Source organism: Polypterus senegalus, chromosome 11, assembly GCF_016835505.1.
Source record: "Polypterus senegalus isolate Bchr_013 chromosome 11, ASM1683550v1, whole genome shotgun sequence".
NCBI classification, from domain to species: Eukaryota; Metazoa; Chordata; class Cladistia; order Polypteriformes; family Polypteridae; genus Polypterus; species Polypterus senegalus.
In genome coordinates this window covers 150,222,908-150,250,794 of record NC_053164.1, presented here as the reverse complement: position 1 = coordinate 150,250,794, position 27,887 = coordinate 150,222,908, and the positions used below count along the sequence as shown (strand labels likewise).

Here is a 27,887-nt window from a genome sequence, read left to right as displayed (position 1 = left end):
CGGCCTGATGAAGCAAACAGGACAACATCATCTGCAAAAAGCAGTGACCCAATCCCGAGTCCACCAAGCGGACCCTTCAACACCCTGGCTGCGCCTAGAAATTCTGTCCATAAAAGTTATGAACAGAATCGGTGACAAAGGGCAGCCCTGGCGGAGTCCAACTCTCACTGGAAACGGGCACGACTTACTGCCGGCAATGCGGACCAAGCTCTGACACCGATTGTACAGGGACCGAACAGCCCTTATCAGGGGGTCCGGTACCCCATACTCCAGGAGAACACACCCTCCGGTCCCCCTTTTTAAAGAGGGGGACCACCACCCCGGTCTGCCAATCCAGAGGCACTGTCCCCGATGTCCATGCGATGATGCAGAGACATGTCAACCAAGATAGTCCTACAACATCCAGAGCCTTAAGGAACTCTTTTTTGACCTCCTCGGTGACTTCAGTCCCAGAGATGGGAGAGCCCACCTCAGAGTCCCCAGGCTCTGCTTCCTCATTGGAAGGCATGTTAGTGGGATTGAGGAAGTCTTCGGAGTACTCCCCCCACCGACCCACAATGTCCCAAGTCGAGGTCAGCAGCACACCATCCCCACCATATACGGTGTTGACACTGCACTGCTTCCCCCTCCCGAGACGCCGAACGGTGGACCAGAATCTCCTCAAAGCCACCCGAAAGTCATTCTCCATGACCTCTCCAAACTCCTCCCATGCCCGAGTTTTTGCCTCAGCAACAAAGGAAGCCGCATTCCGCTTGGCCTGCCCGTACCTATCGGCTGCCTCCAGAGACCCACAGGACTAAAAGGTCCTATAGGACTCCTTCTTCAGCTTGACGGCATCCCTCACGCGGTGTCCACCAACGGGTTGGGGATTGCCGCCACGACAGGCACCGACCACCTTGCAGCCACAGCTCCAGTCAGCCGTCTCAAAAATAGAGGCACTGAACATGGCCCATTCGGACTCAATGTCCCCCACCTCCCTCGGGACGCGGCTGAAGTTCTGCCGGAGGTGGGAGTTGAAGCTACTTCTGACAGTGGACTCTGCCAGCCGTTCCAAGCAGACCCTCACAACACGTTTGGGCCTACCAGGTCTGACCGGCATCTTCCCCCACCATCGAAGCCAACTCACCACCAGGTGGTGATCAGTTGACAGCTCCGCCCCTCTCTTCATCTGAGTGTCCAAGACATATGGCCGCAAGTCCGATGACACGACCACAAAGTCGATCATCGAACTGAGGCCTAGGGTGTCCTGGTGCCAAGTGCACATATGAACACCTTTATGCTTGAACATGGTATTCGTTATGGACAATCCGTGACAAGCACATAAGTCCAATAACAAAACACCGCTCAGGTTCAGATCGGGGGTGCCATTCCTCCCAATCACGCCCTTCCAGGTCTCACTGTCATTGCCCACGTGAGCATTGAAGTCTCCCAGCAAAACGAGGGAATCCCCAGAAGGTATGCCCTCTAGCACCCTCCAGAGACTCCAAAAAAGGTGGATACTCCAAACTGCTGTTCGGTGCATATGCACAAACAACAGTCAGGACCCTTCCCCACCCGAGGCGGAGGGAGGCCACCCTCTTGTCCACCGGGGTAAACCCCAATGCACAGGCTCCAAGTCAGGGGGCAATAAGTATGCCCACACCTACTCAGCGCCTCTCACCGGGGGCAACTCCAGAGTGGTAGAGAGTCCAGCCCCTCTCAAGGAGATTGGTTCCAGAGTCCAAGCTGTGCGTCGAGGTAAGTCCGACTATATCGAGCTGGAACCTCTCGACCTCACGCACTAGCTCAGGCTCCTTCCCCTTCAGAGAGTTGCCATTCCACGTCCCAAGAGCCAGTTTCTGTAGCCAAGGATCAGACCACCAAGGTCCCCGCTTTCGGCCACCACCCAACTCGCACTGCACCCAACCTCCTTGGCCCCTCCCATAGGTGGTGAGCCCATGGGAAGGAGATCCCTCATTACCTCTTCGGGCTGTGCCCGGCCGAGCCCCATAGGTGCAGGCCTGGCCACCAGGCGCTCGCCATCAAGCCCCACCTCCAGAGGGGGGCCCCAGTGACCCGCGTCCGGGCAAGGGAAAACGTCGTCCAAGGTTTTTGTTCTCCATCGGAGGTTGGTTGAACTGCTCTTTGTCTCATCCCTCACCTAGGACCAGTTTGCCTTGGGTGGCCCTACCAGGGGCATAAAGCCCCGGACAACATAGCTCCTAGGATCATTGGGACACGCAAACCCCTCCACCACGATAAGGTGACGGTTCAAGGAGGGCAATAGGCATCTTATTCCTAACAAAACAAGCATTCAATATACTCTGTGGTAACCTATGAGTAGCAACAGGAGTGTTGTTTCCTTGTACTTATTTTGATACTTTAAGGTCTCTTTCCTTAGTTGTCAATATGTTTTGTAATAAACTACCTTTTTGCCAATTTTGGCACCCTTGACATTCTTTGTGTTTGGAGTAAACTTAAAAGCTCACCTACAAGTCACATAGGAAATAAACTATTAATGAGAAGAGCTGACAGTCTCCTGAGTGACAGACGAGCTACTCTTGTAAGTCTAAGTTTTTAACCCTCCTGATTTAGATTCCTTAGCTATTTAAATAATCTTTAGCATTTTATTATTGTTTTTTTCTGATATTTCCTTGGTGCCATACTGTTTCACAATTTTTATATTAGGTGTTAGCATTTTATGTGGTTTTGCATTTACAGTTGTTATGCCCATTGCCAGACACGCATCATATTAGATCATCACTCTCCCACCTATGCAAGACTCTCAATACCGAAGTTCCTGGATATAAAAATACATTTTTGTAGTGTATTCGTTTTTTTTTTGTCTGACTTGTATCTGTTTTTTTTAAAAAAAAACGGTGATTTCTGATCAATGTTTTTGTAACTCTGATTTCCTTTTTAACCTCTGTTTTTTTTAACATGATTTTTCTTTCATCTCTTGGTCCTGTTCTTAATGTATGCCTCCTCACTCCAAGCAAACCAGCTACAGTACAGTCAGTCAGTAGCCAAAAATAGCAGCAGTGACAGCAGAGATACATGTAAAAAATGTAGGAAACCTCTGACATCAACTGGGAGAATGTTTCAGCGCACTACTCAGATACAATGAAGAATTAATAATGGATTCTCTTATGATGAGTCCTTCAGGTCCCGATGGATCAAAGCACCAAATTTACTGCGGACAAAGACAAAGATGAACTCTGCATAAAACACAAGTTTCATCCATTCTCTACCTGTTGAAGGGCAAGTTTATATATTGCATGTACAGTTTACTGTAGGTTTTCTAGCCGAAAATACAGAGACCTTCACCTGACAAAGTTAATTTAGAGATGGTCAAGAAATACGTACATAGGAATCTGAGAGCAATGAGACAAACTGAAAATTAGATTCGACTCAAATTGTTTAGACAATATGGCTACTTCTGACTCAGCTTCAGTCAGTGTGCAGTCAAACTTAGCATCACCAGTTCAGCCACAGGGTGAGACAGTGGTCTACAAAGTCAAAATTTAGTTTTTCATTTCGGCACCCAGGTCACTAATTCAGACTCAGAACAGATTCTCAGCACTCAGCTCAAGGCTGAGAACAAAATGTTCACAGCTGGCCAAATCTATTGTAAGGAAAATTAGAGTTCCAAACTATATTAATCCAGCAATTGCACTTAAATGCATCCCAGGGGTGAAGGTATCTGAGGTAGATGCTAAATGGCTGACAATGAAGTCTTTACTTTATTGCTGTATGTTGGCACTAATATCTATTTACAGCAACTGGAGGTATTAAAGGGAAACGTCATATTTTTATGCACCAAAGCAAAAATTTAAATGTGTCTGCCCCTTACTAAGATAATATAGCGGGGGTGCGATTTATACGAGATTGCCTTCCCTTCACTGCTGGTTAAAGATCTGGGGCCTCATGTATAATGTCTTGTGTACAATTCACACTAAAACATGGCGTACACATGTTTCTGGTTTTGTCCGTATGCACAAAAAATTCAGCTTCATAAAACTGTACATATGCAACATTCCACACACTTTCCCTTTAAAAATCCCAATAAACTTGAATTTTAACACACAAGAACACACCTATAGCCCCACCCTGACTCCTCCCTGAAGTTTTTATATTTGAATATGTAAATCAATATAAAGGTCCCCTTCCATTCAGTGTTTTGGTTAAGAGGCAGTGGCAAAAGCATGTGTAAAAAAGAATTTCTTTTTTAGGGCTACAGAGTTGAAAAAGAATAAGGACACAGTGAACAAAAAAAAGTCTATGTCGAAATTTACACTTTAATCTCATATTATTTTGTCATTAAAGCAGAACGTCATAAAGTTCATCTTAAAATCAATGTTTAATTTACAAGAGTTTCTCAAATTCCATCATAACCAAAGTAGCAAGTTAAATGCTTGTATTCTATGTGTTCCCTGACCCAGTCATTATTGTGCTTCTTAAATGGGCTTTCTCTTACACCAACAGGAGTGTGCAGTGATTGCCACAGAGAATACACTAAATTCATGATATTAAAACTCTGAACATTTTAGAATATTAAGATGTGTATTTAAAATTTTCATGATGAATTGCATTAAACATGTATTAAACATTTGGTGGCAGCGTGGCGTAGTGGCAGGATGAACTGGCGCCCCGTCCAGAGATTGTTACTGCCCCCCACAAGATGCTTGCAAGGATGCAAGTGACCCTGGATGTAATAATTTATTGCAGCAATACTATCTCTATCAAATATACCAACCCCCAATTCCTGTCCTTCCGCTTCTTTCTCCATGTAAACAATCACCACACAATAAGCACCTGTAATAAATGTAAAACTAGCTGTACGCTTAGAATGCCTATTTTTTAAAACTTTAAAGGAACACTGAAAAATGCTTGTTATACATGTTCAATTATTCATTCCATCCATCCATCGATCTATCTATCCAGGGTCACGCCAGTTCCAACAAGCACGGAGCACAAGGCAGGAACATTCCCTGGCTTGGGCGCCAGTTCATTGCTACCGCTGCACCACCCTGCCCCAACATGCTTAATTATTAACAGTATAAATAATTTTAATGAAGTTAACAATTAATTCATCTGTAAACTAATATACTGTATAGTACATATTTTACTGTATTTCATCATCAAAATGATAAAGTATAAATCCTAGTGTTCTAACAGGACAGAGCTCCAAGAGGATAGCTCTTGGAAATCTAAATCAACTTAGAAGCCAGTCATCATCAACTGTAAATATGCACGCTCTTCTTATTTTTCAATTTGCCATGTCTTCTAAGAATGTTAAAGCAGCTATGGTAGTTGGAATAGTTTGGCCATTCATTGCACCATTATATTGTTACAAAATTATTACAATCAAGTACCTTAAATTTGTAAAAGACATCCAATTAATGTTGGTGTATTTGATAAAACTTGTGTCATGGATGTGAATCTAAAAACACTAAAACAAAAAGGCAAATAACACAGAAACCGTAGCACTGCTTTGAAGATAGGTGCCGCCGTTTGCAAAACCAAGCAAAAACATGCGTTTGCATGGTGTGAGGCTGCCGTAAAAATGTGCATAGCATTACACCAAGTTTACTTTATTGTGTGTATGCACCGTTTACACATGAAGTACCTGGCGCCACATGCGTAACGCCGTACGTAGAATTCACACTATAACATGGCATACGGACAAAGGGGAAATGTGCTTAAGCACAAAAAAATCCAGATGCATAAATCTGTGCGAATGCCAACTTCCACGCTCTTCCGCGACATAAATCACAAATAGGTATCACGTCCTAGTGAGCTGAATGACTTCAGGCCTGTCGCTCTGATGTCACATGTGATGAAGACCATGGAGCAGCTGCTGTTTCACCACCTGAGGCCACAGGTCCGCCATGCCCTTGACTCTCTGCAGTTCGTATACCAGGAGAAAGTGGGAGCGGAGGATGCCATCTTCTATATGTTACACCGATCCCTCTCCCACTTGGACAGAGGCAGTGGTGCTGTAAGAATTATGTTTCTGGACTTCTCTAGCGCCTTCAACACCATCCAAACTCTGCCCATTAGGGACAATCTGACAGGGATGGGAGTAGATTCATACCTTACATTTATCTACCTTACAGACAGACCTCAGTATGTGCATCTCAGGAACTGCAGGTCTGACATTGTGGTCAGCAACGCAGGAGCGCCACAGGGGACTGTACTTTCTCCAGTCCTGTTCAGCCTATATAAATCGGACTTCCAATACAACGGAGTCCTGCCACGTGCAAAAGTTCGCTGACAACACTGCTATCATGGGCTGCATCAGGAGTGGGCAGGAGGAGGAGTATAGGAACCTAATCAAGGACTTTGTTAAATGTTGCGACTCAAACCACTTACACCTGAACACCAGCAAATCCAAGAAGCTGGTGGTGGATTTATGAGACCCAGGCTCCTCATGGTCCCCGTGATTATAAGAGGTGACTGTGTGCAGACCTATAAATACCTGGGAGTGCAGCTGGATGATAAATTGGACTGGACTGCCAATACTGATGCTCTGTGCAAGAGAGGACAGAGCCAACTATACTTCCTTAGAAGGCTGGTGTCCAACATCTGCAATAAGGTGCTGCAGATGTTCTATCAGACGGTCGTTGCAAGTGCCCTCTTCTATGCATTGGTGTGCTGGGGAGGCAGCATAAAGGAGGACGCCTAACGCCTGGCCAAACTGGTGAGGAAGGCAGGCTCTATTGTAGGTATGGAGCTGGACAGTTTGACATCCATGGCAGAGCGATGGGCGCTGAGCAGGCTCCTTTTAATCATGGAGAATCCACTGCATCCTGTAAACAGTATCATCTCCAGACAGAGGAGCAGCTTCAGTGACAGACTGCTGTCACTGTCCTGCTCCACTGACAGACTGAGGCGATCGTTCCTCCCCCACACTATGCGACGCTTCAATTCCACCCGGGGGGGGTGGGGGGTGGGTAAACGTTAACATTATACAAAGTTATTGTCTGTTTTACCTGCATTTTTATCACTCTTTAATTTAATATTGTACTTTATCAGTATGCTCTGCTGGAGTATGTTAATTTCCCCTTGGGATTAATAAAGTATCTGTCTATCTAAATCCTGGTCAGTGTGAAAAGTAACGCACATGCACATGCCTGCTGTCCCACTCCGTCTCCTCCAAGTACTACAACTCTTTGAATATGCAAATCAATATAAATAGCCGTTAAGCTCAGCGTTCAATGAAAACGCAATGGCAAAAGCACAGGGGAAAATAGAAGAAGTTCAGCGAATACCAAGTGGAGGTAAGGAAAAACGTACTATTTGTTGGTTTAAACAGTGGTATAAACAACAAAAGCAAGTTGAGCGAGTGACAAGAGTGTCGGAGAAACTCAAAAGCTCAAGTTCACAAAGTCACACGGTGCCCGAAATAAAAAAGTTGTCAGATATCAAAGTCGCCGTGAAAAGGCGAGTTGTAGCCCACCGTCTGAGCTTCATATGAAAGCTTATTATAGTACAGAGAAAACAAAAATAGGCACAGAGTGGGGAAACAAGCACGAAATGTCAACTTTAATCTTGAAATTTCCACTTTAATCACGTAGTTTAATTTTGTCATATATTTTGTAGATCATCATAAACTTCATCTTAAAATCGTTTAATTTACTAGTTTCTCAAATATCATCGTAACTACAGTAGCATGTTAAATGCTTTGTTTTGTATTTGATCTTCTATGTGCTGTGTGTGAATCACTACATGCTTTCGGGATTTCTCTTCCTCCGACAGGACACAAAATCCATTACATTCGTAATAGTACAGCTCTCTGAATAAGTAAAATACTGAGATGTATACTTGATATCATTTTCATGATGATAGGAGTTAAAGCATGTTATTAAACATGGGAACACGGTGGTACAGTGATTGTGCGCGTCCTTCAATGAAAATTTATTGCAGTAGTACTGTCTCTTTCAAACGTAACCTCCAATTCCTGTCCTTAATTTTTTTTTCTTTCTTTATTAACTTTATTGCAATCCATACAAATCAATCAAGTTTTTACAAAAAGATTGATCCCCACCCCAAGAGAGAGAGTGCAAGCTAAACAGCGTGAAATTTATGGCTTGTAAACATACCTAAATTAATAAATTCTCTGTGCTTTATGAGCTTATTTTAAAATATTACTGATTAGATCCTGCCATGTTTTGAAAAAAGTCTGTACGGATCCTCTAACTGAGTATTTGATTTTTCCAATTTCAAATAGTATAACACATGGTTTCCCACTGACTTAAAAGAGGAGAGTTTGGGTTCTTCCAGTTTATCAGAATAAGTCTGCGTGCCAAAAGTGTAGTGAATGCAATCACAATTTGTTTGCCTTTCTCCACTTTAAACCCCTCTGGAAGAACCCCAAACACAGCTGTTAATAGGTTAGGAGGGATTGCGAGTCCAAGGCTGTCTGAAAGGTAATTAAAAATTTTTGTCTAGAATAATGTTAATTTGGTGCAGGCCCAGAACATGTGACCCAGTGAGGCTGGGACTTGGTTCTAGCGTTCGCAGATTGGATCATGCCCTGGAAACATTTTGGAGAGTTTTAGTCGAGACAGATGTGCTCGATATATAATTTTGAGTTGTATAATTGTATGCTTTGCGATATGGAGCTTGAGTGAATTCTCTGCATTGCTACTTTCCACTCCTTTTCTGATATATTAATTGAGAGATCTTTTTCCCAGTGTCCTCTTGGATCTTTGAAAGGGAGGGATTGTAAAATGATTTTATATATTGTAGAGATGGAGTCTAAATCCTTGAAATTGAGCAATATTTTTCCAGCATGGATGAGGGTGCAAGATGAGGAAAATCTGAAAGGTTCTGTTTAACAAAGTTCCTGATTTGAAGATAATGAAAGAAATGTGTAGCTGGAATGTTAAATTTGGAATGTAATTGTTCATAGGATGCAAAAGCGTTGTCTATATAAAGATCTCTAAGCAAGTTAATTCCAAATTTTTTCCAGATATTAAAAACTGCATATGTTTGTGAAGGTTGAAAGAGGTGGTTCTCTTGCAGAGGTGCCACAGATAGAAGCTTCTCCGTCTTAAAATGCTTTCTACATTGGTTCCAGATTCTAAGTGAGTGGAGCACAATTGGGTTATTAGTATATTGCCGATAGCGTGTGTTTATTGGAGCACAGAGCAAGGAATACAAAGAAGTACTGCAGGATTTTACTTCTATTGCGGTCCAAGCCTGTGTATGTTCTTCTATTTGTGTCCAGGTTCTTATGCCTGTATATTTGCTGCCCAGTAATAAAACTGGAAGTTAGGTAGAGCCATGCCGCCTTCTGCCTTTTGTCTTTGTAGGGTCGCTCTTTTGATGCGTGGATGTTTTGAATTCCAAATAAATGAGGTTATTGTTGAATCTAATTGCCTAAAGAATGATTTATTAATGTATATTGGAATGTTTTGAAATAAAAAAGGAGCTTAGGAAGAATATTCATCTTAACAGTGTTAATTCTTCCAGCTAGTGTGAGATGAAGGGTTGACCATCTATGCAAGTCTTGTTTAATTTTTTCCATGCAGACGGTGAAATTTTGTTGATATAGAGCTTTATGTTTACCCCTAGGTATTTAAACTGTTCTGCAATGATAAAAGGTAGGGTATCTAATCTAATATTATATGCTTGAGAATTCACTGGAAAGAGTACACTTTTATTCAGATTAATTCTGAGACCAGAGATCTTTTGAAATTCTGTGAGTGCTGCTAAGACTGCAGGCACAGAATTTTCTGGGTCCGATATATACAGTACCATATCATCTGCATATAATGAGATTTTCTGTTCCAGTCCTTCTCTGCTAATCCCCTTTATCTGATCAGTATTTCAACAATGTATTGCCAGTGGTTCAATGGCAATTGCAAACAGCAGCGGTGACAAGGGGCATCCTTGTCTAGTGCCACGTTCTAGTTTAAAGTAGTCTGAGCAAATGTTGTTGATGCAAACTGAAGCTTCTGGGTTAGTATACAGTAATTTAATCCATGCACAAATGTTCGGGCCAAACCCAAACTTCTCCAATGTAGTAAAAAGGTATTTCCATTCAATCATGTTGAATGCTTTTCTCCATCCAATGATAATAATATTTCTGGGGTGTTTGATTTAGTTGGTGAGTATATTACATTAAACAGGCGTCGAAGATTTGAAGATAAGTGTCAGCCCCTAATAAATCCAGTTTGGTCTTGTGATATTACCGATTGTTTTGGAAAAACTGTGATTAGTGCTTGGCGAAAGGTTTGAGGAAGAGATTGGTTATCTCTGGCTTCTGTAAATGTTGCTAATAGGAGGGGAGCTAGCTGAGCGGAGAATTTCTTACTTTTCTTTCCCCAATACCCAATCACCACACAATCAGCTCTGTAATAGACGTTAAGCCATCTGTAACCTTAGAATGCCAATTCTTCAAAACTTTTAAGGAACATAGAATAATTAAACATGTACTATGAAGATATTTCAATCTATCCAGTGTCGCACCAGTCCCAGCAAGAATACAGCGAGGCAGGAACAATCAGTGAACGGAGCGCCAGATCCTTGCTAGTGCAGCAACACACAATATAGATTATTTAAATGAAGTTAAAGTTTTACCTGTATAACATAATAAAATATTTTGCTGCATTTCATCTTAAAAATGATATTGTCATCATATGTAAATACGTGCTTTATAAAGTGGCTCAGGTTGCGCAATATTATAACTGTAGTGCAAGTTTACAATGAGGTGATTGTACATACTAATAAGTACAAACAGTTCTACAAGGAGCACTTGATGGACTGATTGAGTGCGTTTATAGTTCTTGGGATGAAACTGTTTATGAACCGTGAGGTCCGTACAGGAAAGGTTTTGAAGAGTTTGCCATGTGAGAGCAGTTCAAATAAGCAGCATGGCTGAAGTAGCATGTGCTTGATGCTGTATACCGATAATTCTCTTTCCGATCAGCTGCTCCGAGTGGTGCAGTGAAAGTAATATGGAAAAAAAATATCCGCTGTGGCAACCCCTAACAGGAGCAGCTGAAAGAAGAAACAGATGGTGCAGTAAGAGTAACAATGATAAAGGAGCTATGGTATTTGGAATAGTTTGGCCATTCCGTGGACCATTATATTGTTACAGGTTAATTAATATCAGATGCATTAAACTAATAAACAATATGCGGTTAATTTCAGTGTATTTATAAAGCAGCATTAGGGATGTGGATCTAAAAAAGAAAGGGAAACCACACTGGAACAGTAGCACTGCTTTGAAGCTGGGTGCCGCCAGTCTGCAAAACTGAACGTAGAACTTGTGTTTGCCAGGGTATGAACTACCGTGGAAATGTGCGTGGCTTTACACCAAGTTTAGGGTTTTATACATCACGGTTTGAGCATGGAAATGTTCGTGCGAAACATTTTTGTGCGTACGCACTGTTTATACATGAGGCCCCTGGTGAGCAAATAAAAGCATAACTTTTGTGAACAACTGGGGTGAATTTTGGGAAAGCCTTGGCTTTCATGCTAAATGCAGGGGATCTTTTGTTTCATACCAAAATATGGCAGCTAAACTGCTTGACAATCTGCTCAGAGCCAATTCGATCTAGGCGCACTGATAACAGACACACCAACCATATAAAGCAAACCACCCTAAATATATGAGATTTACCGTAGATCCCGTTATATAAGCCGAGAATTTCGTCCTAGATTTTTGGCTTGGAGTTTGGGGGTCGGTTTATACAACGAGTATCGTTTCAGATTCAAGATTTTCAGCGCAATGCCGGTTTTGCCGATGAATACGGAAGTAAATAATGACGAAACCACAGAGCCATCTTTCAGGTGAAGAAGTAACTTTGCATGCCGTTACTTTAAATTAAATAAAGAATTTATTCAAAAAAGTGTTTTAGTTGTTGATTTTATTAATAAAATTTATAATAAAATTATCGGGAAGTTTAAAATGAAATTTTTTGTTTTGATTTACGATCAACATCTTGCATTACGAAATGGATGCGGTCACGTGTATCCGCTTGCGCAATTGAAAACAAACAACCGAGAGCGTTAGTAGTGTCAGTCGGAGCCCAGATACATGTGTTTGTGGATATAATTTCCGTCATTGCAGTGATTTACCTATATATATATAATTCATTAAGACCATGCAAGCAAGACACATAATTGTTAAGGAAGGAAGAGAAGGTAAAAGTAAGCGATCGCAATCGAAACGACGATGGACATTGTATGGAAATATCTCCTCCCTTCCTGCAGCCCAAAGATGTCAAATTAAATGGCGAGTACAGTATGAAATTGTTTCTAGAATAGAATGCCTTTTATTGTCACTATACGCATCTACAATGAGATTAAAAGCAGCTCCTTCAGTGCAGAAAAAAGTTCTGTATAGGGCTTGTATGGTTGTGTTTTAGCTTTAGCATAACGCCGGATCTGCGACGCCGCTTCCGCTTTCTTTCCCTCCTCCGTCTGTGTCGTCTCCTAGACCCGACAACAATCCACGGAGAGCCCGCTGGTCTCGCTATGTTGTCTGGAATTGTGCGTGTGATGAAAAACACTCGAAACAGATGTCTGGCTCTGGACATCGATGTCTATAAGGTTCTTACTGGTGTAGCGGATGTTTGCTAGAAACAAACAAACAATGGAAAACTAAAAAATCATTGCCTAGTTTGTTAAATCCCATCTCTTGGTAATTTATTCTGATAGGAGGACAAGAACAGGACATTAAAGAAAAAAAAAAAAGTCGAAAGGATCAATCACGTGGGATATGCTAACATAAAATAAAATGGGTCTCTTAATATAAGCAGAGCAACAGATACATATCACAGGATATCTTGAAGGTTAAGTTAAATGTTCTTCAAGTCAAAGTAGTTTCTTCACAATCATGGTATACTGTATATTAATTTGTCAAATGAAAATGTTTTCTAAAAAGGGCAAAGGTTCCAATTAGAAAAAGTAACATGTTTTCTCCATTTCTGAGGCCTGAATGTGTCAAGAAAAGTGGAACTCATACATTTTATCATAGACTCTTGGTACTATTTTTTCCTATTTGCTTACGTACACAGTGCCAATCAACACTCAGTATTGTGTATTGTCTGTGGTAAAAAAAATGGAGAACTGAAAAGGATAAAATTATGCTATACAGTCAAAATACAATGAATTTGACTGAAACAGCACAAATAAATTCCTAAATTTTGTAGCACATGCCGAGTCACTTTTCCTGAAGATATGGCAGTAAAAGAACTGAGGAATATATTTCTGAGTGAGTAAAAGTAGTAAGTTTCATTGTATCTTCTTGGTACACTTTTAATTTAAGCCCATAATATGATGAGTTAATTCACAATTGTTTTTAAAATGTCTGAATCTCACTCTATCATTCTATGTTTTTGCTTTCTTTTCTTTTTATTCTTTTTTTCCTTCATAAAATGACATGGATATACTGTTTTACAACATGTTTGCAATCTCAAGATGTGACTCAGTATGATAACACTCTTGGCTTGAAAAATGGATGTATCTGGTAAGTTTTAAGGCTTTTGTTTTCACATTTAGAAATGTGCCCCTTGAAACCAATTTTAAATCAGCAGGCATTTTTGTTTTAATTTTTAACAAATGTTTTATTTTTAGAACACAACTTCATGTGGTAAACTAATAGGACTATGAACAAAAAACTTCAGCATGAAATTACCGAAATTATACTTTAAGAATGATTCCAATACATACCAGATGGCCTTTTTCCCCATTATCATCATTTCCTTTAAAATTATAAAAGTCTTAGAATGATGCCAGGAACATTACAGTAAACTTTAGTCTAATTCAATGTCTTTCCTATTCTGCTAAGCACAATCAAAAATCTGTAAAAAGTGGATCTAATCAACTATTTAGAGTAAAGATCCACTACCATCTAATTTGCAGCAAGAATGGGACATAATGGAGTCAAAATAGGTCTCTGTTGTATTCTTTTAACATCATCCTAATACCATGATAAACAAAAGAAAAACTAAGCTTTGTTTAATCGATGCCAATCTTATTTTAGGTTCTCAAAAGGCAAAATGTACAGAGAAATCTCATTAAACATTTATGAATCAAATTGCAAACTTTCAATGTCCCTTCTGCAACTGGAATCATAAAAATAATGTGATTTTACAATTTCAGATTGTGATCAAAAAAAGTTATCCTTAAAATCTTAATTTCATCTCTGTAATGTATTGCAATAAATAAATACTGTAAATAAAAAAGGTACTCTACAAAACATTACCATTTGAGTTGTCACAAGAACTACATAATGCTAAAATCAAGAAAATCTTCAAATCTGTGCTTAATGAAAGAGAAAATTGACCTGAGGCACACATCAATAATGGGGGTTGATAATTTCTGATAATGAAGCTTTACAGTTTTAAAAAGGATAGCATTTACACATATTACCACAGCTCATTAAAAAAATATTATATATATATATATATATATATATATATATATATATATATATATATATATATAGTGACATTTTGGTCATATTGATTTTAGTTTCACTAAAAATACATTCTAACTTTATTCTCCTCTAAATAATACCTACTGATAATGTTAAATGAGCACTTACAGGAATAAAATGTCATACCAGTTTAATTTAACATACAGATCACTGGATTGTAGCAGAAACCTGGAGTACCCATCAAGAAAAACCAAACAGATTCAATTAGAAAATACAATCTTCAAATAGACATTGCCCCAGGCACTATTTGTACCTATGTGATAATGCATTGTTTTAAAATTATCTCCCGACACCCTACCCATTATGCTTAGGTGCAACATTGGCTTTAAAACACTAGTGACTGATAGCACCAAAAATCTAAGAATACATGATTCTTAATTTATTGTTTGCCTTTCTCTACATGAAATGTCTGTACTATAGAAGTCATGTAATGCTTGTTGTAGGAACCAACACATTCACTTTTTTTGTTGTCAGCTGCACTGCGTAGCATAAGGCCATGACTCAAACCATACATGTAAAGGCTAACTTGTTTAAACCCTATCAGACATTAAGGTTGCAATAATATACGAAAAATGAAATTTACATCTGTATAGTGTAAAAGTGAAAAAAGAGCCTGCTAACAGAGATAATGATACTTGCTTTACAGCCCTAAGAAGACAGGCTCAACCATCTGACAAATACAGGAATGGACTGGAGAGGACCTCTCTGTAACTGGTTATTTATTTTAAATCTAGACAACACTTTAAAAATGAACATTGCAGTTCATAACAAAGTGGAACAGAGAATATCTTTAAAACTTCAGCAGGGCCCTAGAAACAGCTTCTTTTTACGGCAAAGGTTTGACTTAATTCATTTGTTTATTATGTATTCTGTATTGAAAGCCAAATCAGACTGACATGTGCAGGCTATGCCATTGTACTTGCCCCATATAGATGCAATTTGCTGCAATTTTCAATTGCACATTTTGCTAGTGTTTTGAAGCAAATACTAATCTAAAAGAGTAAATGCATACCTTCTTGTCACTTATAATCACATTGTTGAACTTATAGAAAATGAAAAAAGTCCTATGATGTTATCTCAGATCTAAAAATGTTTGTGAACTTGATCAATTCAAAAAGTTCTAAAATACAGCATGTTGTCATTCATGAGCATTGGGGGGTCCCCTGACAAGCTTGACTGATGTAAGAACTATCACTCCCGGGGAAGTGGGGGTGCTGTTACTACCTTTATCATCATCTCTGTCTCGATTTCCCATAGCCCAGAGAAGACGCCCAGTTACAGCGGTTCCATCCAGCCACAACATCAAGAGCAAGCCCCGTCCCCTTCCGGTCACAACACCATAGAAAACAGGAACATAGGTTAAGTGCTACAAAGCCAAGAGAGACCCGAAAGTGATGTTAACTGATTTTGTTATGCAGAACACACCTATTTTTCTTTTTCTTTCAACTCTCCTTATAAGTAAATAGGGTTACCGGGGCAGTTGCACAACATTTCTTCTGGGTCTTGACTCCCTGCCACTGGTTACAGTATTCATAATTCACAGCACAAATTATACAAAGGGCACTGTTGCAAGGCTGAAAATAATACATTTTTTAAAATCCTTAATGTTGCGTGCCGCGGTGATAGTTAAGTACTTGTGTTTTCTCAAGATTCAGAACAAATAGCCAAACTTATGTACAACTTTCGTGTAATAATCAAAATTAAACAGGGGCTGACAGAGATGGAAACAGAGTGCTGTCAACTGTAAATGAACTCTCTAGTCACCAACATTTTAAACATCAAAATAACACAATGATTCCAATTATAATTCTTTATGCGCTTATTGACACGCGTATTTCATAATGGGATTCTTTTAGGATGCACTCTGCTTTATTAATAGTCCAGAATTGCACTCTCAACTCTCTTTACTGCAGAAAAGGTTGAACCCATTATGTTCACTCTTGATGCTTGCTCTTCAGTGATCGCCAGGATTAATAAACACCAAAGTCATAGAAGATGTTCTGGAGGCCTAACAATCACTTCACAATACGACATCTCACAACCTACAAAATGGAAATGACATCAGACATGATTTCCCTGCAAAATGCTTCTTTGAAATGTAAAAATGCTTAAAAAACATCTGACAAACAGCCAAAAAAGACTAAAGAATGTTTTAAAAAACATTTGCAAGAAGCCATTAAAAACCTTGAAAAACTCTAAACAAATGCTGTGCCTTAAAAATGAAAACACAAAATAGATTTCCTTAAAATGTAACAAGATCTTTACATGTTGATGTTAGGTGCGGATGATGCACTTCAAGAAATGTCAAGAGCGTTTTTTTTTTCTTCTCCTCAAAGAAGACTTGATGACTATTTGGTTTATCACTCCTCCACCATTTAAAATACTAAATGCAAGAAGTTTAAGGGTAATAAATTTTGGTAACGTATAACTTGTAATTATTACTGTCTATCATCTTTCCATCTTTTTTCATTCTCTGACCTGGGCAATGCTGGTTAACTAAGCTAGTCATTCTCAAAAACAGGTGCATAAACCAAGTGTGTGAATAAATGAAGCGAACCAATAACTATTGTACAGTATATTATTCAAAAAACTATATGCCTGCTTTGAACAATTGGAACACATTTCCAAAGATGGTTACCTTGCATACTAAAATATCTATGCTTAAGAATCTAAGAAGTATTTTGAATCATTGACAATGAGACAGCTCATGCAACCTAATAAAAATTAGAATGTAAAGCTCAACAAGACTCAAAATAAGGACTAAAATAATTACTAAAGACAGCCCAAGCTGTCCAATAGTACCTCTGCCTCATAACAGGATAAATATTTCTTATTTTACATTCAACTACTTTCTCTTCTTAATATCCTGTGTTTGAACCTTGCATTCTACTTTACTCCATTTTAAAACTTGATAGCCATGTGAACGCAGTGATAAAATCTTGCTTTTTCCAGTTGAGGCGGCTGTCAAAAATCAAGCCTGTTTTGTCTAAGCGCAACCTTGAAGCAGTGATACATGCTTTTTAAACATCTCATCTAGATTAACGTGCTTCTTTTTGGAACAGGCCATGCCTCCATTGCTCGCCTACAGCTGGTGCAAAACGCTGCTGCTCGATTTTTAACTGACTCAAGAAAGCATGAGCATGTTACCCCAATTTTGGCTTCCCTTCACTGGCTTCAATTTCGTTTTCAAATCCATTTTAAGATCCTTGTATTCATTTTTAAATATGTTAATGGTTGTGCCCCACTTTATTTGTCGGAACTACTGCACCCTTACATACTGTCTCGCTCTCTCAGGTCAGCAGACCACATGCTTTTACGTGTTCCCAAGGCACGATGCAAACTCCGAGGTGATCAAGATTTTTCAGTTGTAGCCCCAAAACTCTGGAACGATTTGCCATTGCATGTTAGGCAGGCTCCTTCACTAGCTGTCTTTAAAACCTATTTAAAAACACATTTTTACTCTCTGGCTTTTAACCCAGTATGATATGTTGGCTATCTGTATACTTTTTATTAAGAATCTCTTCAGTTCTTATGTGTTTCTGTTTCACTTACCCATTGGTTTTATGTCTGATATGTTGGGTTTTCCTTTTTTTTTTTTTTATTGTACAGCACTTCGGTCAGTATTGAAGATATTTTTAAAGTGCTTTATAAATAATTAAATAAATAAATTCTAGCCCAGGAATACAAACTTAAACTGGAGTGTTTGTTAGCTCATTTTCAATGTAAGCTGTTCAGTTTAATAAATTTATCTTTTGAGAGTCTTGGTCTCATGTAGGGGGGAGCTCCATTATCAGCTGTGTTGTTTTAACCATTTTTTTATATATAATTTTGAGATATCCTATGTTCATCCCAAGGGGATTTAATAATATTACATGCAAGTACAAATAAGCATGAGTAGCAAACAAAGTGCTCAGAAGGAAAAGAAATGGATAAGACACCAAAAGCCCCATCAAAGTCTAAACCGCTCTCAAGTTCACAGTTGGGCCTCCCAGAGACTGATCTGGAACAGAAGGGCAAAGGTACAGACTTGCCAGGACTTGACACGGCAGCATCAGCTCCAGCCAAGAGCGTAAGTAGAACTGAAACTGCGGATGAGGTGGGTAAGGAGTATTCGTCGACTCTAGGAGGATCGATGGAGCCAAGCATGGCCTTTTCATCCCCACTGTTAACTTCTGCTAATTCCCTCTGCAAGTCTGCCACATCATCTCCTACTGAACTCACGACTCCACCTACAGAGAATGGGGGAGATCGAAACATACTCTCCAAGTTGAAGGTAATGATTGCCATGCTCAGGGGGAACATAAATGATTAAGGCAAGATGCAAAGAAGAACAATAGAGAAATAAAGAATGAAATAATCGTCCTAAATGAGAAAAAACAAGACACTGCATCAGGACATGAAAGACCTGGAGTAATGTTTAAGTACTAAGTTTACTATAACCTTTACAGAAATGTTAAAAATTGATGGAAAAAAAAACACAGCTTTTAATGGGTTAGGAGGAATTGTGACAACAAGGTTGTCTGAAAGGCATTTAAAGGTTTTGGTCCAAAATGATGTTAATTTGGTGCAGGCCCAAAACATGTGACCCAGTGAGGCTGGAACTTGATTACAACGTTCGCAGGTTGGATCTTGCCCTGGAAACATTTTGGACAATGAGACAGATGTGCTCGATATATAATTTTGAGTTGAATAATTGTATGCTTTGCACAAATGGAGCTCGAGTGAATTCTCTGCATTGCTACCTTCCGCTTGTTTTCTGACATTTTAAGTGAGAGATCATCTACAAACAGATCTCTCTCTAAGTGATTTAATTCCAAATGTTTTCCAGATATTAAAAACTACATGTTTGTGAGGGTTGAAAAAGGTGGTTCTCGTGCAGAGGTTCCACAGATAAAGGCTTCTCTATCTTAAAATATTTTCATAGAGTAGCTTCAGGTGCTGGCTCCTCTCTTTTTCACTTGGGTGGGAGTAGAATTTTGCTTTGATTTGTTAAATTTGACGTGACTGCATGGATTGTTATGTGTTTCTAATTAAAAATCAATAAACATATTTTTAAAAAATAATCTTTTACACCTGATGATTACTATTTAAGCACCTATTTAAATGTATACCATAAAATCAAAAATATATGCAGATATGTATATTCTGTACTTTAACATATAATAATTCAGAAATACATACAACATTGATACTGTATTAAGCATGATGTGCAAAAATAAACCACATTTTAACTAAATAATAACAATAATAATAAAATAAACATGTTACTTGACGGTGCCAAAGCAGATGCACAGAACTTTGGTTACTCTTCAAAAGTAGAATTCTCGGGTTGATCTACAAGATCAGAGTTTTGTTTATTTATTTCTTTTTTAAATACAATGCAAGTTTGGATAAAAAGGCTACACATGAAAACAGCACAACAGCATTGTTTTTCAAGCGGTGGAAACACAGTTTGGTAAACGGAAAAATGGCGCCTCCTGGTGTCCCATATCATTTCTTTCAATATTAGATTTGCCAAGTCAATAGGAACTATTTGGCTACTGACGTTGAACACACATTTTAGATAAATCGCTTTATGCTTCTGTGGTCATTCTTTCCTGCTTTGGCTATCAGTTAGCGCGTTTGAATAAAGCATCCATGCTTTTTTTTAAGTTTGCTTTTCTTCACTCCGGTGACACCCCATAGCTCACTAGAACATTGTGCTTGACACGGTCAGGGCCTGAGGCCAATAAATGTAACCAGACAGACACGGCAAGTGAAAAAGGCTGTGACCCACCAACGACGGGGGATAGTGAAGAGTGCTCAAGCTCGATACCTGTGCATAAGCCTAAGCATTTAAGAATCTCTCACCTGCTTTTCCAGGGCAGCTTTCTCCTGCATTGCTTTATCCAGCAGCCCTCGCACCTTCTTCAGGTCCTTCACATCTTCACCCACCTCTTCTTTCAGGAGCTCCGCCACGTAGTAAGGAATTGGTGGATCCGCGTCGGCAGTTGACAGACACACAGCTGTATCTTCTTTCTCGTGTGCCGCCATCTCTAGCCAACTGCGCAGTTACGTCATAAGAAGCAGACGTGACACAAATTTTACGCGCTTCGTTCCGTAGAAGCGCTTAGCAACGGTCAGCAAGTGACAGACACCCTCTCGGAATGACTTGTTCATAGTTAAATCTACAGGTTTTGTTAGCTCATATTTAGTTTTCCGTTAACGGAAAAACGTTTTCAAAGCGAGATAACTAAACATGTCATCTGACACCAAATTGAAAAAACGAGGACTCTTAAGAAGGATTTTTTTCAGACGCAGCTGGCCTAGTGCCCATAGGAACATATTTTCATAGAGCATCTGCATCGTCGTACAGTATTGATTCAGGTCATGCCTACTTCTTATATACATATGCAACTATATATATATATAGTATATATTATTAACGTGTATATATATATATATATGGCCTAAAATAAAGAAAACACATTGAATGAGGAGGTGTGTCCATACTTTTGGCCTGCACTGTATAATATATATATATATATATATATATATATATATATATATATATATATATATATATATATATATATATATATATATATATATACTGTCAGGATATCGTACATGGGTACTGTATATATATATATATATATATATATATATATATATATATATGTCTCTCTTCTGCACCTGGCCATGACTACTACTAAAGGTCTCTGAAAAATGTGAGTCAAGCGCTCTATTAAGTTTGAATTATGTGACGATTTTCATGTTTTGGGTCAAATTGACTCGTCAGCTAAGAAATAAAATGGTTCTAACTGGCCAAATTTTTAAACTTTACGAATTAGTATTAATATTTCCCAAGTGAATAAGTTTTACCCCAAAATGTAAATGTCAACTAATTTTCTTTCTTATAAGTGTTAGCCTTTTATATTACATATTATAGTATTTTTTGCCCCCAATCAAATGTTACACAATTTCAAAACGTTTTAGATCCTCATTAAACATTAATAGTATTCACAAAACATGGAAATGAAAATAGTACATACATTACCAGGAATGGTATTAAGAACAACAGATCACCAGTTATGGCAGAATCATTTATAGCATATAGGTTGATAAATATTTTGTTATGTCTTTATTTGTAAGTTAGACAAAGCAAATGTAATATTAGTGTTGCAGAAGCCATGTTTTACTTCACTGATGAGAACAGTAGTGCTTTGATGCTACCTAACCATCCTGAGGATTATGGTGATGAGGATGGACCAGCTTGGCAAAGGTGATGTATTTGGATTTGGAGTATATAAGCCATCACCTGCAGGGAAGTCATAAACGGACCAGACACAGCAACTGAGGGATGAGTTGTACCTGATTCTATCGGTCAAAAGTATAGTTGTTTATGATTGGTTTTGAATTGGAGGCTGTTCTATACTATGAAACCCACTTGGTTTGTGTTTGTTGTAAGAATGGTATAAAGTTGGACATGCTGCCATTTGGCCATGAGGTAAAGACCACAATGGAGACAAGTTTATCTTGGTAGCCACACTGAGACAGATATGTTGCCTGTTTCAATACTCCATTTAAAGGCCATGTGGTAGCAAAGTAAGCTAGACTGAAGATAAGCCAAGAGCCACCTATAGACTCTAGATGCACTGCTACTTAGGGTGTAAGGGTATTGTTTGTCAATATTCACATAATATTCTGCTTCCTTAATATTTGGGCATTTATTTCAATAATACATAATTAAAATGTGTAACTTAACCCCTGCCTGGTTCTTTACTTGGTCTAATTGCTTGAGGGTACAGATGTAGAAGGGAAAGGGGAAAGGGGCTAAAGTACATGATGACAGAGTGGTAACTGTATGTAACTTTAGACAATTTAATAAAGCCTGTCAAGGACCTTACCTGATAAAACACCTGTACTACCTTGAGCATAATCCAGTCATCCTGGTCACTCAACACGTGAAACACAGAGAGTATACAGATGTGTGTGGTCTTTGTAGATGTCATACTTACATTTCACACCTGTCATCTTACTGTCACACATGATGTTATTTTCATTTCAGTTCAGACAGACCTGTAACATTTTTTGAATGGAATCATGAAAACAGTGAATCTGGAAGTCTCTGCTCAAATGTTTCTCAGAAAGGACAAGCCACTGATGATGTTCTTGGACGGTGCTATTATCACCTTGCAATGTCAGGTGTCATGTGACCAGGGCTTTACTCAGGTGCTCCAGGATGATCCACCATTGATTCAGTTTTCCACTGTACCAGTCCTTACTAATTTCATTCCATATAAAAAAGTCTTTGTTGACAGTCACACAAATAATGTTGTAGAAAAGGACAAGTTACTACCTTTCAATCTTGTGCTGGCATATGTATTTGGCTATAGCTTTGTCGACGTGACCTACCTTTGTTGCACTGTAATCAAGGGCAATCTGTGGTCTTTTGTCTTCTCTGCTGATTTTGGTATCTTGTTTGCGCACAATACTCATTGATAGCACTTTTATTTTACTATGGGCAGTAGTATATGATAGTACTGCTTTTAGTGAATGTGATAAGAGATTACCTTTATACCATAATTTTCTGGTTTGTTTGTCATTCGCAACCTTACATGAAAGCACCCAAAAAAAACAAAGCATGTGTTCATTCACAATCACAGTGGCTCCAGGAATATAAAGAAGGGCAACTGTTTATCCCACTTATCCCTAACAGCGTTTCTCAACCTTTAAGTATTTGCGACCCAAGTTTTCATAACAGTTTTAATCATGCCCTCCCTAACATTTTTTTGAAATGTAGATGCATATTTTATTATACCTACTTAACTTGTATCAACATTTATCTAACTCTATATTTATTGTTCTCGCATTAGAATGTGATTTTAATGTGAAGTTAATTTGTTTTGGTTTCAACAGATTTTTTTTTCATATTTTTGTTTCTTGTTTTGTTTTTTTCACATTTTCTTGCTCCCCTAGGGGGGCCCACCCCACAGGTTGAGAACCACTGCCCTAACTGCAGTGTGTTTGCCATGTTTTTCACTAAGTCTAGAAAGTACATGTTTCCAATGTATTATAGCTTGAAACATGGCCCTGAAGCTTCTTGTTGTGTCACCATTTGATACAGACCAACCAGCACAAATTATGAATTAATATAGGCTTGTAAGTGGGTCTCATCAAGATTTTTCCAGTTATCATTGTACACTCATCTCCTCTCTAGGCTGGCTGGCTCAAAGATAATCTTCTCTATTAATGGTGGTATGAACTATTAAAATGCAGATCTGATGTCCTGGATATAAGAGATAGCATATGAAGTAGGAGACAATTCTAGTTTGATTGCATTTGTACCACTTAGCCTTTTTTGACTTTAATGAGGAGTGACAAACCTAAATCCACCCCCTTTTCTGAGCATGAAAGCTTCATTTCTTGGTGGCTGCGAGGAGTTTTTATTCTTCAAGGAACATATTGTCACCAGAGGAGGATGGAGCATAATTAGGATCTAACCCATCTGCAATTTGTAAGACATCCTTTGGCTCCCCAACATCACTATGCTTGCCAAAGAGCTGAAAACAAAATCAGAGGCAGTTTACAGTATCAAGGCCTCTTTTTTTTTTGAATGGGTACAGCTGATTCAGCACACAATACAGTACAGATTTTTTGGGTTATCTATGAAAACCTTTTAAGTCATTTACACCTCTCCAGTTTGTGGGAATCATCCTAGCTCTCAGGTGACCTGTTAGAATTGTCACAAATTAAGGATGATCCAGGACTGTTTCCCACATGCTCTAAAAATCTTATAATTCTTAGGCATAAGGTTCTAGAACTTTTTTTAAAGTTTGTGAATTGTATAGAAAAGGATCAGGACTGCCCAAAAAAGGAAGATGAAAAAGTGTTCAAATGATTTTAATTTTCTCAGTTTTTAACCATTTTAAGAGGCTGGAGTTAAAGCAACCCCAAATAAAATCTTTCTATATAAGTCTACCCTTTGAAAGACCAGGATTGTATTTTGAATGTTTTCTAACAAATTAAGAAAAACCATGCAGCGTAAGTTATAATGAGAGAAAAAAAAAAAAACAGAAAAATAAATAAAGCACATAGACACAGGCTAAATATTTTTTTTAGTATGACAGACACCACATTGGGTCAAATAGATCTTCCATTTAATATGATTGTTTAATGTACCCTTAAACCTTCTTGATGCCTGAGATTCCTAAAGTGATACCTACTGTGAGCTGTATAATGATCCCACTACAAAGGAACAAACATGTCTACCACTCAGGTATGGTTAATTTCTCTCTTGCATTGGATGCTCCTAGGATAGGCTCCAAATGTAAAAATGAAAAAACTGGTTCTGGAAAATGAACTTTATATCCATCTATGCACTTGCTAATCAGCTCACTTGACCATTATAGCAGCATCCAAACACGCAACAGCCAAGTATGCACACAAACAGAGATGCATATACTGTACATCTGTGACGATCCCTCACATTTTCATTCCATTGCGACTATCAGTGTTACCAAATGATTTTCCACAGAGATTAGATTAGTGGGGACAGATCATTAAAACTTAGAACAAACATTTTCTCTAGCACTAAAATTTCCCATCAAGCATTTGCACATGCAGGTAAAATGTGTATTTCTTGCTTATAAATGGGATTTTTGATCTCAGATATTTTCAAACCTAGCATCACTAACAATTGGTCAAATGCAGTATTCTAGAAAAAGGACAATAAACAGGTGCATGTTTAAATTTAGGGTACTGTGGACCAACCTACCAGCAGCAATTTGAAACTGGCTTTTGTTGATACTTCTGTCCTTCTGCAGAACGAAGCTGGAACCAATCAGATGCCTTCCTGATGTTTTTGTGTGATAGATAAAAACTGGCTCGTACTTCTCAGCTTTGACAATTGCATTATATCCGACCATATCACCGACTCAGTTTGAAGAAAGCCCCATTCCTACAAGGAACCACAGCTGTGCTTTACTATTAGTTGCAGAAATTCATCTATGTAACACTCTCCAGCAGGTCTATAGACAAACTGACCCAAGTAGGTGTCAAAAATTTCAAATTTTGACTTACCAGTATAAGATACTTGCTGCCACTGTTAAGACTCTCATATCCTTCTGTTTTTATACAAAGGGAAGACTCAGCTTTTTTGGCAATATATCTTCGAGGACTGAGCACTTCCAACAAGATTACTCCAGATTGTAGTATGGTTGTGCTTGAGTTCCAGTGATTTCTGAGTTCAGAGCCAATAACTGCTGGATTTCTGATTTCAAAACAATATCAACCTCCATGGCATTTCTGGTCCTTAATGTTGCTTATGACCTGCTGTTTCAGAAGAGCTTAGACAACACATCTTGAAATTCCCATCTATGGCTAGATTTCTCCTTGGTAGTGACCTTGCTAATGCAAGATGTTCTTATTGTTACTGTATACTTACTCTTGCCATGGTGTACGATTTGAGGATTCAAAGGTTAAACTGTCTCATATGCCACACCCCTACCTTTTAGTTTGGTTGTCCATTGCTCAGCTTGATTCCTTTTATGCCCATTTCTGTTGCATTTAATGTGTGTGATTCAATCTGCTCATTACATCATTTATCAACAGACCTGTTGATCATGTTTAATCAAGCACTTGGCTATAATCAGTGGATTAAGAAAGTGTTCATACCCTTTCACTTTATTCAAACTTTACTGTAGATTTAATTTTAAATTGATAAATTTGCCATTTTTACCCATCAATCCATACTCATTAACCCATAATGATGAAGTGAAAACAGGTTTTCAAAAAAGGTTTGACAATTTGTTAAAATTCAAGAGCTGAAATATCTAATGCATTTAAATATTCAGACCATTAATTCAGTATTTTGTAGAATCCCCTTTGGCAGCAATTACAGCATTGAGATTCATTGGGTAAATCTCTACAAGCTTTGCACACCTGGATTTGGGCAATATATCATACGTTTCATGGCAAATTCTCTCTAAAGGTATGGGGTTGAAGTCTGGATTACTCAAGGACAGTTAGAGACCTATCCTGAACCTACTCCAGCACTGTCTTGGCTCAATGCTTCAGGTCATTGTTGTGCTGAACAGTGAAATGTCGCCACAGTCTGAGGTTGCATGCATTTTGGAGCAGTTCTGACCAGTCTTCCTCTTCCTGCTGCTGAGCAGCACTCCTATAGGCATGATGTTGCCACCATGTTTCACCATAGGCATGATATTAAGCAGGTAATTAAAAATGCCTGCTATTCACTAGGCATAGGGCTTAGGGTTTTGCCCAAATAGTTAATATTTATTTTGTCTCACCAGAACCTCTTCCTTCATATGCTCAGAATCCTTTAAATGCTATTTGGCAAACTCCAAGCAGGATTTAGCTATTCTGCCATAAACACCTAATTGACAAACATCTGCCAAGATGTTCATCCTACTGAAGGTCTGTTATAATGACCACTGGGCTCTTTATTACCTTCTTATCCAAAGTCCTTCTTGTTCAGTTACTCAGTTTGCCTGGACAGCCAAATCTTGGAAAAGTTCTGGTGTTTCCAAACGTCTTCCACTTAACAAGTATTGAGGCCACTGAGCTCCTGGGAACACTCAAAAAGTTAGAAATGGTTTTATAGCCTTTCCTGGATCTATGCATAAAGACGGTTTAATCTACAGTGTGTTCCTGAGACTTCATGACTTGATTTTTGTCCTGACATGCACTGTGAATTGTGGTATCTTATATACACCAGTGTGTGCTCTTCTAAACTACGTCCAATGAATTCTGTTTGCCATAGATGGACTCCAACTAAGTTATAGACACATCTCAAGGATAATTAAAGGAAACATTAATCCACTGATCACAATTTGGAGTGCCACAGCAGAATACTTACATGAATTAGAGATTTCTTTTTTTGATTTTTAATTAATCTGCAAACCTTTCTAAATACATGTTTTCACACTGTCACTATGGGTTATTGTGTGTAGATCGATTGTCATTTATTCATTTAAAATTGAATCTACAACATAATAAAGCGTACAGAAAATGAAGTGGTCTAAATACTTTCTGAATATACAAAGTAACTGTTTATCTGAAAGTGCTCTATTAATGTATGTTATTTTCTTTAGCAAAATATAAGAATTTCTCTAATATTTAATTCTATTATCTGAGACAGTGTACTCTGGGTACATGTGGATTTTTCTGTACAAAATTATTCATGAATAAACACATTCACGATATTTCTTATGGCTACTGAACATTTTTTTTAAATTATACTGTATATATACATATTACCTTTATTGTTTTATACTAGTATGCTTTAATGCGCAAAGATAGGTTTTCCAGATTTAATACTGAACAGATGAAATCAACCAATAAGCATCAGTCACTGGCTGTTTTTACAATCCACCTTGTAACTGTCAAGCTTTTCAAGAATTAGGAAGGCATTTTATACGATAAAGATATTAACAACTCAAAGACA

The 27,887-nt window shown here is 38.5% G+C and overlaps 1 protein-coding gene across 1 annotated transcript in view; it reads right to left on the bottom strand.

Moving 5' to 3' along the window:
• rint1 (RAD50 interactor 1) overlaps positions 1-20,498 on the bottom strand; it is a 44,677-nt gene extending 24,179 nt beyond the window's left edge. The window contains exon 1 of the mRNA XM_039769883.1: positions 20,288-20,498. Within this exon, the coding sequence (XP_039625817.1) occupies positions 20,288-20,470 (183 nt within the window). The 5' untranslated portion in view covers positions 20,471-20,498. The remainder of the gene's footprint in view (positions 1-20,287) is intronic.
• Between the last annotated feature and the right edge of the window lie 7,389 nt (positions 20,499-27,887).